At 50.0% G+C, this 13,080-nt stretch overlaps 1 protein-coding gene across 4 annotated transcripts in view; it reads right to left on the reverse strand.

The window, feature by feature from the left end:
- ABR (ABR activator of RhoGEF and GTPase) overlaps window positions 1-13,080 on the reverse strand; it is a 182,802-nt gene that overhangs the window by 66,274 nt on the left and 103,448 nt on the right. For all 4 annotated transcript variants that reach the window (XM_060646871.3, XM_060646874.3, XM_060646872.3 and 1 more), the window contains one exon: window positions 6,244-6,342. In XM_060646871.3, coding sequence (XP_060502854.1) covers window positions 6,244-6,342 — 99 coding nt within the window. The remainder of the gene's footprint in view (window positions 1-6,243; window positions 6,343-13,080) is intronic.

A 13,080-nucleotide genomic window follows, 5' to 3' on the forward strand; every position in this document is an offset into this window, starting at 1 on the left:
TCCCTAACACTGGCTGGAAGCTGGAACTATCACCTTAATGCCCCAAAATAGGACTTGTAGGAAAATGGGACTTGGGTGCATTTTCTTCAGGGTGATTGCCTGTGAGTAATGAGTAAATATTCCAGGAAAAAAAAAAAGCTATTAAAATTTATAGTTGAGGGGCGCCTGGGTGGCTCAGTCGGTTAAGTGTCCGACTTCAGCTCAGGTCACGATCTCGCGGTCCGTGAGTTCGAGCCCCGCGTCGGGCTCTGGGCTGATGGCTCAGAGCCTGGAGCCTGTTTCCGATTCTGTGTCTCCCTCTCTCTCTGCCCCTCCCCTGTTCATGCTCTGTCTCTCTCTGTCCCAAAAATAAATAAACGTTAAAATAAAATAAAATAAAATAAAATAAAATAAAATAAAATAAAATAAAATAAAATAAAATAAAATAAAATATAAAATAAAATAAAATATAAAATAAAATAAAATAAAATAAAATTTATAGTTGAAACAAACAAACAAACAAAAACCCCCTGATACTGAAAGATAAAGAGCTCTTCCTAAGTTGGCCTTCCTCAGCCCTAAGCCTCCAAAAGATGCCTCGACTGCACTCCAGAGGCCCTCCAGGAGACAGGGTCTGGAAACCTGCCACATAGAGAAAGTATAGGAGAAGCAGGCACATTCACCAGGAAGACAGAAGCCTGAGTCAGACATGGTTAATATTCTTCATCTAGCTGAAGGGCTCTGTGTGGAAAGAGGCCTTTGACTTACCCTGAGTCACTCTGGAGACCCAGGAACAACCAGAAGTTATGGGGACAGGTGTGGCCTCACTAGAGCTGTCCCCCATTGTCTTATAGGATTGGGTAGTGAGCTTTCCAACCAGAGAAGCATTCAAGCAGATAATGGGCGACTCAGTGCTGGACTGGATGGAACACCGACACTGAGGGAGACCGAAGTTATCACTGGCTCACTCTGAGAGATGACTATCAGCTCGAGCTCCCACAGCAGCCAAACTCCAGGCAAGCTTCCCGCGCTCCTCCCATCCGGCTCTCTGGTGGTGGCAGGGTCATGTCTATCCATAAGAGGAAGTCCCATCTACTCAAATACCCAGATGATGCTCTGAATGCCAGCTCCCTCATCTTCCCAGCTCTAAAAAAAAGTCCAGAAATGATAAAGGCAGGGAAAAGCAGAGCCTTCCTTCTGACTCTTTTAGCTAACCCTAATGTCCAGGCTTTGCTAGGGAGGTAGGATGGGGTTTAACCTGGGGCAGGCCAGGGGGTGTGGGCTTGAGTCTCCGCTCTGCCACTTAATAGCTGTGGGCACATCACTTAGCATCTGGGCCTCAGCAGCCTCATTTGTAAAACTGAGATAATATTACCTTCTTGAGAACACTGATGGGCAGATCAAAAGCCGTAATTTATATAAAATACCAAGTATGTGCCTGGCATACAGACGGCAGTCAATAGTGTTAGCTGCTACTATTATTATTACTCACCCCACAAATAATGTACCAAGTGCCTCATGTGAGGCCAGACCAGGGTATTCAGTGATTCACAACACACCCAATCCCTGAGCCAGTGGAGCCTCCCATCCAGTAGGGGAGACAGACACATAATTTACATAGAAGTGCAGTGAAAGAAATAAGAAGGGGACCTCCTGAGACAGGGTGGGGAAGGACAGCTTCTCCCAGAAAGGAACATTTACCCTGAAACGGAAGCATGGGGGTGCAGAGGACAGTATTCGAGGCAGGCTTCCTCAACGCTGGTCCCGAGGTAGGTACGGTCTTGGCGAGAGACAGGAGCCGGAAGAAGGCAGTGAGCCTGTGTGCCTGGGCAAGGGGGAGGAGCGGGGCTGGAGGACCGAGCAGAGGCCAGATGGGGCAGGGAAGACAGGCAGCTTGTAAGCCCTTGCAATGAGGGTGAGGCAGGGGAGTGATGGGGGTCCAGTTTTCTTTACAGGAGATTTCTTTTTCTGACTCATGATCCTTGCTCTGGAGAACGTTATAATCTATTTGGGTAACATGGACCAACACAAATGAAACAATCTAGTGGGCAAAGCGAGATAGGATATCACCCATCTTGGGCTGTCAGCACCAACCAAGTGGTCCCAAGGTTGGTTGTGCCGGCACAGCTCCGAGGGCTTCACAGAGGAGGTGACAGGAACAGAACCTTGAGGTTTGGGAAGATCTGAGCAGGTGGAGGGTGGGTGGGGCATGGGTGAGCATGCCAGGGAGGGAAACAGAAGGAACCAGGGGCCAGGAGAAAGGGAATATTGTTCTCCCAACCCCAGGTGGGTGGCCCCGCTCGGCTTTAGGGCTTCCGGGATTCCCTGAAGGACACAGAGATGGTCCTCAAGATCACTGTCCTACTTAATCCTTTTTTCCTCTACCAGGAATCCAGTGGACAGACAAGTCACCACAGACTCCCAGAACCTTTACTCCTTGCTCCTGCCTGAGTGCAGTCCCCACTAGGGAGGGAATAGTCCTGGGAAGACAAAGGGTCAGGATTTCTCAGGAGCTGCTGGGGATGCACTCCTCCGCCACCTATGCAAAGATAAGATCTGACCACTCTGCTTCCTCCTGAACCTCCCACTCTGTCTACAAAAAAGGAAGAAATGGGTGCTCACCAGCAGTAGGTCACATGGACAGGGGCTGCACTCCGGCCATCACAGGGTTCTCAGGACAGGGTTGGGGACCTTTGGTCTCAGCTCTGATTTCACTCGGGGGAGAGGGGAGTGATGGGTGTGTGTGAGCCCCGGCTGGCCAGAAACCCTTGAAGGCAGTTCACTTTAATCTGGTGAAGCCCTGAATCCAGGCCTCGGGTCCAGATGGCTGCAAGGCCAAGGCAACCCCACACTGAACTTTGATCCAGCACTGTTCTTCTGCCCAAGTGTTAGCACTCCCAGAATCCTGCTGCAGGGAGCAAGGGTGGTCCCTGGCTCTCCATTTTATCAGAGGAGAAAAAGATTCTTGAGAGGATCACGGAGGGACCTCAGAGTCAAGCCTGGCGCTCGAGTTCCCATGAAGTGCTTCTCAGGAAGATGGGCCAGGTGGGTTCTGACTCATAGTGGGACTTCACACAGCGATCTGTCAGCTCTGTCCCCCAGCAACTTGGCTTTTGAAACAGGGGGAAGAAATCTGCCCAACTCCTCCACTTCCTATCCCAGAAGGCCTGGGTTTACTCCTCCTCCCGGAACCCAGAGAGGGAGGCATAGTTAACCTGTTTTACAGATAAAGAACCTGAGAACCCCAAAGTTAACTGCCTAAATGAGAGGCTGAGAGAGGAGGGCCAGAGGTGGGAAGAGCTTTAGGTGAGGGCCAGGGGGCAGCACCTGAGCTCACTTCACACATTCCTCACACATTCCCCATGGTGGGGAAGATGCAGAATTTCCTGCATTTGATTTGTCTCCCTTCCTCCACCCGCCCCCCCCCCCCCTTCAGTCCAGGCTCCCAGACCTACTTTGCTTGTAATCTGAGCCAACCAGGAACCTGGAGGTTTCCAGATTACCAAACCCTACCCTAGCCAACCACCCAGGGGGCAGGAACAGAGGCTCCTGTGTAGGTCCTGGCTGCGTGTGTGTGTGTGTGTGTGTGTGTGTGTGTGTGCGCGCGCGCATTTGGTGTTGAGTACACACACCACACACACCCAGCCATCTGCATATCAGGAAGTGTGAAGCTGAGAACAGTCGAACACAAACACAGTATGAGCAGAGCCAGGGGACGAGGGTCGAGAGTCTGGTGATGAGTAGGAGATCTGGGCGCGGACCATGGAGAGGACAGGTTTTCTTCTCCAGGCCCCTTGGTCAGGTCATCCCCTGCCCCCACAAAGAGCAAAGGGCTTTAGCAACCACGCAGCCACGAGGGGAGGGTTCTATAGCTCAAGGAGGGGGCAGGGAGGTTTGATTCCTTATCTCTGAGGCTTATTATCTGAGGCTGTGGCTGTGGAGGGTCCTGCCCCCTCTTCCTGGGGCCCTCCAGCACAGGCCAGCCCTCCTAGATAGTCTCTCCCCTCCCTCCTGCCACTGCTCAAGAAAGAACCAATCAGGGGCCTGGGATGAACAAACTCTGGGGGGTGGAGGGAAGGAGCGATGCGCCCTGGGTCACCTCTGGACTGGGGCTCCAGCCTCACAGGTTTTGCCTCTGAGGCATGAAGCTGTTAGAAAGGCGAAGCAGGGAGGGAGTGTCTTGGCCCCTAAACCTGTTGCTATCTTTGCTGGGACAAACGGAAATTCACATGGGGCCCAATGACTGACAAGAATGCAAGTTGGCATCTACGAGTGGCTCGCCTCTGATGAGGATGGGCCTCCCCTTCCTTTGGGGAAAGGGTGTGTTGACAGAAACAAGCCCTAACCTGAGTCTCTCTCAGCCCCGGAGAAAATAACAGCAGCAGCTAACACTTAGGCTCTACGAGCTGCACATACACGCTCATCTCGTCCCCACAACAACCCCATGAGCAGAGTGCCTACTAGTATCAGTGCAAGCATTTTGCAGATGGAGAAAATGGGCCACAAAGGCTCATCAATGTGCTGAAGGGCTAGAGTTAGAAAGCGGTCAAGCAGGGATTCTGGTGAGCAGTCTGGTTCCTTTGTCTGAACTCCTTTCAAACGGGCATCCTTTTCGTAATGACAACTACGCCCCCTCATTTTGGTGTGGCAATTCAGTGTGTGAGAGGTATTTCACATGTGTCTGACTGGCCCTCTGCTTGTCTTCCTTCCTTCAGCTAATTGAGTGCCTAAGTGCCTGGCATTTATACTAGGTCCCCCCAAGGATCACCTGACCTTCTCAACCCCATGAAGGAGAGAGAGAGGGTAGTGGGATTATTCTCAGCTTCAGATGAGGAAAACGAGGCTCCAGGATATTATGCGTGGCTTGCCCAAAGCCAGTGGTTTTCAAAACCACAACACGTGTGAGAAATAACGTGGCCCAGGACACACATACATATACGCATCCATACAACAAACCCAAAGTTTCACAAAATAGTACCTATTCTTACTACGTGCGATGCACGCTGACATTTTCCTTCTCTTTTAAAAAAACACACTGGTTCAACCTACTATGTTGACTTCACAAACTCACTAATGGGTTCAGATGCACAGTATGAAAAACAGTGCAATGAGTCTGTGATTAACAGCACAGTCAAGTCTTGCCCTAGTTCTGGCCTCAGACCACAGTCCTATCTGCCATACCGTCCACCACTTGAAAAACACTTGCTGTGCCTACCAATAAACTCCCGGGGAGAGCTGTCCCAAACTGAGCTCAGGGTGTCGCAAAGTACCTGCACATTTCGATAGTTATTCCTTGGGTAATAAATACCAAGTCCCACCCGAGACTCCGGGTGACGACATCTCACATCACAGCAAGTACAGAAATGTGCATCTTACGGTTCTTGTAAGAATGAGTTTCTACTCATCTACGTTTCTTATGCCCCCTGTGACTGATACCATCCTACGTCTCAGAAGGCAAAACACGCAGGGGAAAGAACTTGACCTGCCAAAGTTACTCTGCAAACTACCCAGCTGCATCTAATGAGCATTTTCTTCAAAGGCAAAAACATCTTACATCTGTGTACTACTTTTACCTAATATTAATAGTATTTTGGGGCGCCTTGGCGGCTCAGTCGGTTAAGCTGTCTGACTTCGGCTCAGGTTACGATCTCACTGTTCATGAGGTCGAGCCCCGTGTGGGGCTCTGTGCTGACAGCTCATAAATAAACATTAAAAATAAATAAATAAATAGTATTTCCCTCCCAGGCTGAGTCTCGCCATGCCTCCATCTTGGGAGGAAACTGAGGCACCTTCATAGAGGGCTGGGGTTGGTCTAATGCATCAGAGCTATGGTGATTCTCAAGAGACACAGACACCCTTCCACCTCACCTTTCCTGCCACAGGGCCTCGGGATGGGGTGAACGGCTCACGACTCCAGGGAGGAGGAAGGACTGGCACCAGGAACGACTAAGAGGGCTCAGTTTGATTGACTGGTAGAGACCACCCTGAGCAGTGTGGAGGCATAGGCTGGGACCCCACCCCCTGACCTGGACAGAGTGCTGTGATTGATTAGTAATGCCTGTGTGCTTTCCCAGATCAGGTAATGGAGAGCCAGGGCTGAAAGGCACAGGCCCTTTCTGGCAATGACCCCCGGCCACCCATTGCCAAGCTGTCAGCAGAGCAACACCAAAGACTCTGCCCACAGAGAAAGACTGATCCAGGTCTCCTTTCTTCTTCAACCCCCAAAGTAGTTTTTGAGCCTGACACTGAGGTCAGAGCACTCACCAGCAACAAGGCTTCCAGCTGGTTAATGTAGATCTCTTCGCTGGCCAGGAACCCCGAGAGAACCAGCTTCCTCATCTCCAGGCCTTTCCCTGCTTCCACCTGTATGAGAGCAAACCGAGAGCCAACAGGTCAGGAGAAAGGAGGCTAACATCCCAAGGGACCTGTTTTCTTGCCTTTTTCCTTCTCTTTAACACTTTTATAGAGAATAAAAGCCAAGTAGATTTACTACAGAAAATTTGGAAAATAGAGAATAAAAAAGGAAAAACAATCACCCATTTTCCTGCTGCTAACATCTTCCTTTCTCTCCCACATTTCCTTATCTGACATCCACCCATCCACCTATCCAGTCTTAGAGTAGTGAGCAAAAGAACAAAGGAGGTGGCCTCATGTGTAAGGGGCAGTTTAATGGGGGAATACAGACAGGTGACAAGGGAAATCAGAGCCATGACTGAGGCAGCGCATGATCACATGGGAGGACCTAACAGGGGCCAGAGGAGGCTCCTGGAAGAGTATAAACTGAGAAGAGGGGTAGAGAGAATGAGACGGAAGTGGCCATGGGAGCCCCATGCTGTGGCCTTCTAGCTACACCTCTGACTATATCTTCCTGTCCCCAAGGGCTCAACCCCACAATAGAAGGTGCTGCACCCCCCAGCATTTCCTGACCACCTCATAGTGCAAGGCACATATCCTAACTAGCCTCCTCCCCACTCCAGAACTCCTCCTCCATAGTGATCGTGCCCCATTTAGCCTTGAACATCCGTCTTGCTAATCTCTTACAAGGACTCTGTTCCACCCCTCCCTTTCTGCTGTGGGCTTTGGCTCTGCCACCCGGATTCTTCTAACTGACCTCTGCCTCTCTCTCCTCCCTTCACACCACACACCAGAGCCAGGTTAACCTTCATGAGAACACTGCCTTACCCCTGATGCTTGTCAAGGGCTTAATATCAATACTGTAAAACCTTGCTAGTTACAACAACATGTATGGATCTAGAGAGTACAATGCAAAGTGAAATGTGTCAGAGAAAGAAATACCGTATGATTTCACTCATACGTGGGATTTAAGAAACAAATGAACAAAGAAAAAAACAAGACAAACAAAAAACCAAAATCTCAACCACAGAGAACTGGTGGTTGCCAGAGGGGAGGTGGGTGGAGAGATGGGTGAAATGGATGAAGGGGATCAAGAGTACCCTTTTTCTGAGAAGCACTGAGCAATGTATAGAATTGTTGAATCACTATAGTGTACACGTGAAACTAATGTAACACTGTATGTTAACCATACTGGAATTAAAAATAAATAAATAGGGACACCTGGGTGGCTCAGAAGGTTAAGCGTTTGACTTTAGCTCAGGCCATGATCTCGCAGTTTGTGAGTTTGAGCCCCACGTGGGGCTCTGTGCTGACAACTCAGAGCCTGGAGCCTGCTTTGGATTCTGTGTCTCCCCCTCTCTCTGCCCCTCCCCTGCTCATGCTCTGTCTCTCTCGATAATAAGTAAATGTTAAAATTTTTAAAAATAATAAATAACATTAAAAAATATCAACATCGCAAAATGCGATTATTTGGGGATTCAATTAGGTCATTTGTTCATTTATTTATTCGTCCAGCAAATATTTACTGAACACCCACCAGACTCTGAAGATCCAACGGGAAGCAAACATACAATAATCCCTGCTCTCATGTGGTTTATACTCTAGAGGAGAGAAAGACATTAAAACGAACAAACAAGTAAATATAAATCTATAACTATACACTGTGATATGGGGTCCGGCTTGTTCTTCACTTAAACACCTTTCCTGGCTCCTAGCGCCTCTCCTTACCCTGCGAACCTGCCCCACAGCTGTCAGATCTCTTTGCCCAACATGCCTGGAGTGTTCTGGCCTCTGAACTTTGGTTCCTGCTGCCCAGGATGCCTTCTTCCACTCTGGCTCTGCTCTTGTCCCAATCCCAGCTCTCTTTGGAGTCACAGCTGAAGTCTCTGGGCTGCAGCATCAGCTCTCACATCAGTGTCTGGGGGACCGACCCTCCCACCTGACGTGTGAGCTCTCGTTAACTGCCCAGTGACTCTGTAGGGCCTTGGAAACACTGTCATCACACTCTTCTTGCACATCCCTGAAGCCCAGCACCACAACGATACCCCTAACACGTGGGCATCCGACATTTATTAAACCTTGTAAGTTCCTTCTGCTTGCATTTAGCCCTCAAATACCTCACTGAGGTCGGTACTATATTTTTCCATTATGCAACCATCTGCATAGCAGGCAGGACTTGTAAGAGGAAAGGGACTAGCCCAGGGTCACACAGCCAGGGAGTGGCAGAGCTGGGATTCCCTCCCAGTCCTTGAGTACCAAATTCCAGGCTCCTCCACTGCTTTAATGATTTCCTCACTCTCCTTTTCTTTTTCAAGCATCAGATGCTTCCCTGGAATCTCAGACAGAACCCTCTCTGGGCATCAAATGCACACTCCTAGTACAGGCTGGGAGAGTATATGAAGCTACCAGAAATTTTGAAGTCTGGAGAAGAGTGGCCTTCTCCCAGTTGCACAACCTGTCCCCAGCATGTTCCCACAGCCTACCCCAGGTGAGGGCCTGAATCCTTGGCCTTCTGTCAGCAACCCAGTTATCAGATCTGGGCCAGAGGCTGCTGCCCCCAGAGTCTCTGACCCTGTGATAGAAAAACAATGTCCTGCCAAAGATGTCCACATCCCACCCCCCAAACCTATAAATACGTCATCTTATATGGAAAAAGGGATTTTGCAGGTATGATTAAGCTAAGGATTTTTAGGCGAGATGACAACACTGGATTATCCCAGTAATCACAAAGGTCTATGAGGGGGAGGCAAGAGAATCAGCGTCAGAAAAGGCAATGTGAGCAGAGAAGGGGAGCAGGAAGAGGGAAAGAAAATGTCTACAAGACTGGAGGATGCTACACTGTCAGGATGTGGCCACGAGCTAAGGAATACAGGGGGCCTCTCTAGAAGCTGGAAAAGGCATGGGAATGGATTCTCGCCCCTAGAAGCTTCCAGAAGGAATGCAGCCCTGCTGACCCTTTTAGACTTGTGTGTGAGAGGATACATTTGTGTTGGGCTAAACCACTAACGGTGTGGTAATTTGTTTCGGCAGCATTAGGAAACCAGCATGGACGTCAAGCTTTCGGGAAGGACAATAGTTATTTATTGATGGCTTCACAAGTACCAGGCACAGTTCTAAGAACTTTCCAGGGATTAACTCACTACAATCCCACGATCTGGAAGGGGTTGTCATTACCCCCACACCCAAAGGCACCGGGTGGAAACTGCCAGCTGCTTGGAACTCTTGGCATTTCAGGCAGGCAGCACACCCTTCAAGGAGCAAGGTCTGAACCTAGAGCAAGGCCACGACCCCGGCCCCTCATGGTCAGATTGGGGGCAGCCTCCCTGCACATCGCACAAACCCTGCTGCTCCCCAAGCCTGACAAATGGGAGCTCGCCTTCCCTCCTGCTCCCTGCCAACCATAGATTCACCCGAGGGCCCTGCAAACATCTAAAGGAAGTCGCTCGGGGCGCATTTGGAGCTTAACGGCAGAGCTGGCTGGACTAGGACCGGGTGAAGACCTGGTGACGGCAGCTGCTGCCATGTTTTCATCCGCCTTGGCGTGAGTACAGAGCCCTGGGCCAGTCCCTGTGACAGCCCCTCTCAGCAAGACCCTCTTCTCAAGAGACTTCCGCCTCAGAGCCCAATCTTGAAAGAGCTCCCCCAAAAGTCAGTAGTCAGCCCCAAGAGTTGCATTCTGGGCCACACTGACCTGACGTTTTGGCTGCCATAGGGGTAAAGGTGGCCGAGAGCTGAAGGATGTGAAATTAGGTTGTGCACATGTTACCAACAAGAGGCCTGTTCTCAGTTACCACCAAAAACCTCTTCCTTTTTTTTTTTTTTTTTTTTTTTTCTGCTTTCCTCAGACCCCCGTGTTCCTGGCTTAGAATCATCTGGAAACTCACAATTGTTTCTTCGATCCTTGCGGGGCTAGTCTCGTCTCACAAATCACCAGGGCTGGACATTCATTCATTCTGCACTATGTGCCAGCCACTGGGAATACAAATTCAAAGGTGAGAGAGATGGTCTCTGCCCCCAAAGAGCCCTCCAGGGGTGGTGCCCACATGCCCAGAATCCCCAGGGCCAGTTCTCTGAAGAGCTCAGGGTCCCCACAGCATGGGCCATTCTGCTTGCCAGTTGTCCAGTACAGGGAAGCTGCCTTCTGAGTGACGATGTCTCCACTTCCTCCCCAAGCAGAGCTTCAGAAACGTAGCCACCGCGGGCTGGTTCATTCCCAGCAGTTTACACAGTTTGGGGGCTTGAGGCCCCCAAACGCAAGAGGTCAAGTCCCTCTGGTAAGGACAGTACCTACAAGGTAGGTTTAGCCAGCTCTGGCCCGGTCTTCTAAAGTGTTTAGAGGCTAAATAAAGGTTTGGGTCTGGGCCAAACCAAGATACCATCTGTCCAGGAACTTTGACCTCCTCCAAGAAAATAGTGAGGACTGAACAGGCAGAGCCACCTGCCATCCAGAGCCCTAGGCCAAATGGCTCTGCACACAGCAATATTCAGTTCATGGGCCACCTCACCTTCTGAGGAGCACCCAGCAGGATCTGCTCAGAGTAGATGCCACTGGGTCTAGAGGCTGTGCCCATGCCAAGCAGCAGCCTTAGGACAGCTGGCCCCTCTCTGAGCTGAGACAGCTGCAGGGATGCCCAGCCATTCTCTCTTCTTCCTAGAGCTAGGCACTGGGGAGGTCCCCTTCAGCCATTTCCTTAGCGGAATTTAGAGACGGGGGACAAAGCCCACTCCCCTGGAAGGTGGATCCCTGCATCCCAGGTTCTCCGCTGTCTGAGGCTTTAGGCAGGCCCAGCAGTGTTTCTGAAGGCCAGGTGTTCATAGCCCACCTTTGCACTTTGGTCATACATACCACCTGCACTCCTGTTTACTTAATATTATTCTTCACAACTGACTTCTTAAAAGTACAGCCTTATCTCAAGCATTATCTTTGAAATCCTAAGATGTCAAGTCATATTTCCCCTAAGATACATTAAAATATAAACCTAACCACTAACATGCAAAAAATACATCTAGGTGCCATCTAAAATCACATCTCAAATCATCCGAAGTGTAGCCCACACTTCGAGAAACACCCCAGCGGGGGGCACAGGCATGGCCATTGCTGCCTGTAGGGGCCCAAGAGACTGGGGCAGGTGAAATCAATGTGACTATCCATTAAAAACTGACTATCCATTAAAAACTGGCACGGAACAACACCTGATAGGTTAATCTGCATTACAAAAACATTTTTATTCCTGACAAATGAGTTCCTTTAAATAGCAGCTTTTAGATAGCAAGGCACTATCAGCCCTACGTACCTTTAAATAGAACCGTAAGAAAAGATTTTTGGAAAGCACACAACACTCTACGGCCAGGAGGTGATGCTGCTATCAGTATTAACATTATTATTAGTTTATAGGGAATTAACTCCTCAAAGGGAAGTCCGGGTTGAAAAACACAGCAAGCTCCAGCCCCAGCTCTGGAGGAAACCACTGCCCTAATCACCTCTGTCCCCCAGGAAGATGAAGCAGCTCGGAAATTACACTGAAAACACGATTGATTTATAGGACTGGCATTTGGACACATGCTCAGGAACACAACCACTCTTTAAGGGGAAGTACTCCTGGAGTAAAGTAATAGCAAAGAGCGAACTGCCTTGGATTCCCACCTGCTCCTGAGAAGGGTCTATCGTGCCAGAGTGCCAAGACCGTCCACAGCCCAGGCCAGGAGCACAGCCTCCAGAAACGCCCCTTGACCACACATGTGCACACACATGCACGAAGTCCAGCTCTGACCCCGACAGAAGTGGTGTCTCCTCCTCTGAATTTCGTACCCTTTTATTGGAACCCTGAGTACTTTCTCATTCTATCCCTATTATCTGTGTGCTTGCCCCCTTGCCCTGAACTGTGAACTCTTTGTGAGAAAGGATCATGCCATGTTAATCTTGTCTCCTCCCCAATGCCAGGCAGGATGCTTTGACTAGAACACAACCTGACAGCGTTTGCTGAATGACTCAAAGAGGTTTCTCCCCACCTCTCTGCAGCCACCCTGCCTGTCTTCTCCCTCTATAGCTGACCAACCCTGATAGAGAATGAGGGTATCCTAGAGGTGTTCAGGATGAGACAGGGGGCCTGGAATTCCCCAACACTCAGGAAAGCCCTCTTCCCCCCTTGCTGAGACAAGTCCAGGAAAACTGAGGCAGCAAAGAAGAGGGGAAGACCACATCTAGGTGCTCACAGGGATCTGGAAAGACCGGGCTTTTTAGGTGTGATGTGTGCCTGGGCCCCCTTAGCATCTGTGTGCAGCCTCCTGGGAACACCTCTGAGTAGAACAAGGCCAGGAACATGGTACACCCTTTGCAGGCCCCATGGAGCCTCGCTGTCTCCACAAAGTCACTGAGCACCAGTCATGTCCCCAGCTTTGTGCAGTGTTCAGCAGTGAATACAACATGGCCCTTGCCCTTGAGGAAAATAGGGTAGAATCAAGGAGGCAGATGCCTAGAGTGCTGAGCAGAATAAAATATGGTCTAAGACTGAGGTAAAAGCCAGAGCCTAGAGTGAGGGTGGATCCATAAGGCAGCATATGAACAGGACCCCATCTGTGCTGGGGAGGGGTTCTCAGAGAAGGCCCATTAGGGATCCCCCATATCTCCCAATCCACACACTACTTAGCTCCCGGCCGGTGCTCTTGGTTCATTACCAGACTTTTCCCCATCCTGTTCCTGGTGGGGAGGTTGCTCAGACCCTAAGTGCAAAGGCCTCTGCGGGCCTA

This window comes from Panthera onca, chromosome E1, assembly GCF_046562875.1.
Source record: "Panthera onca isolate mPanOnc1 chromosome E1, mPanOnc1 haplotype 2, whole genome shotgun sequence".
Lineage (NCBI taxonomy): Eukaryota > Metazoa > Chordata > Mammalia > Carnivora > Felidae > Panthera > Panthera onca.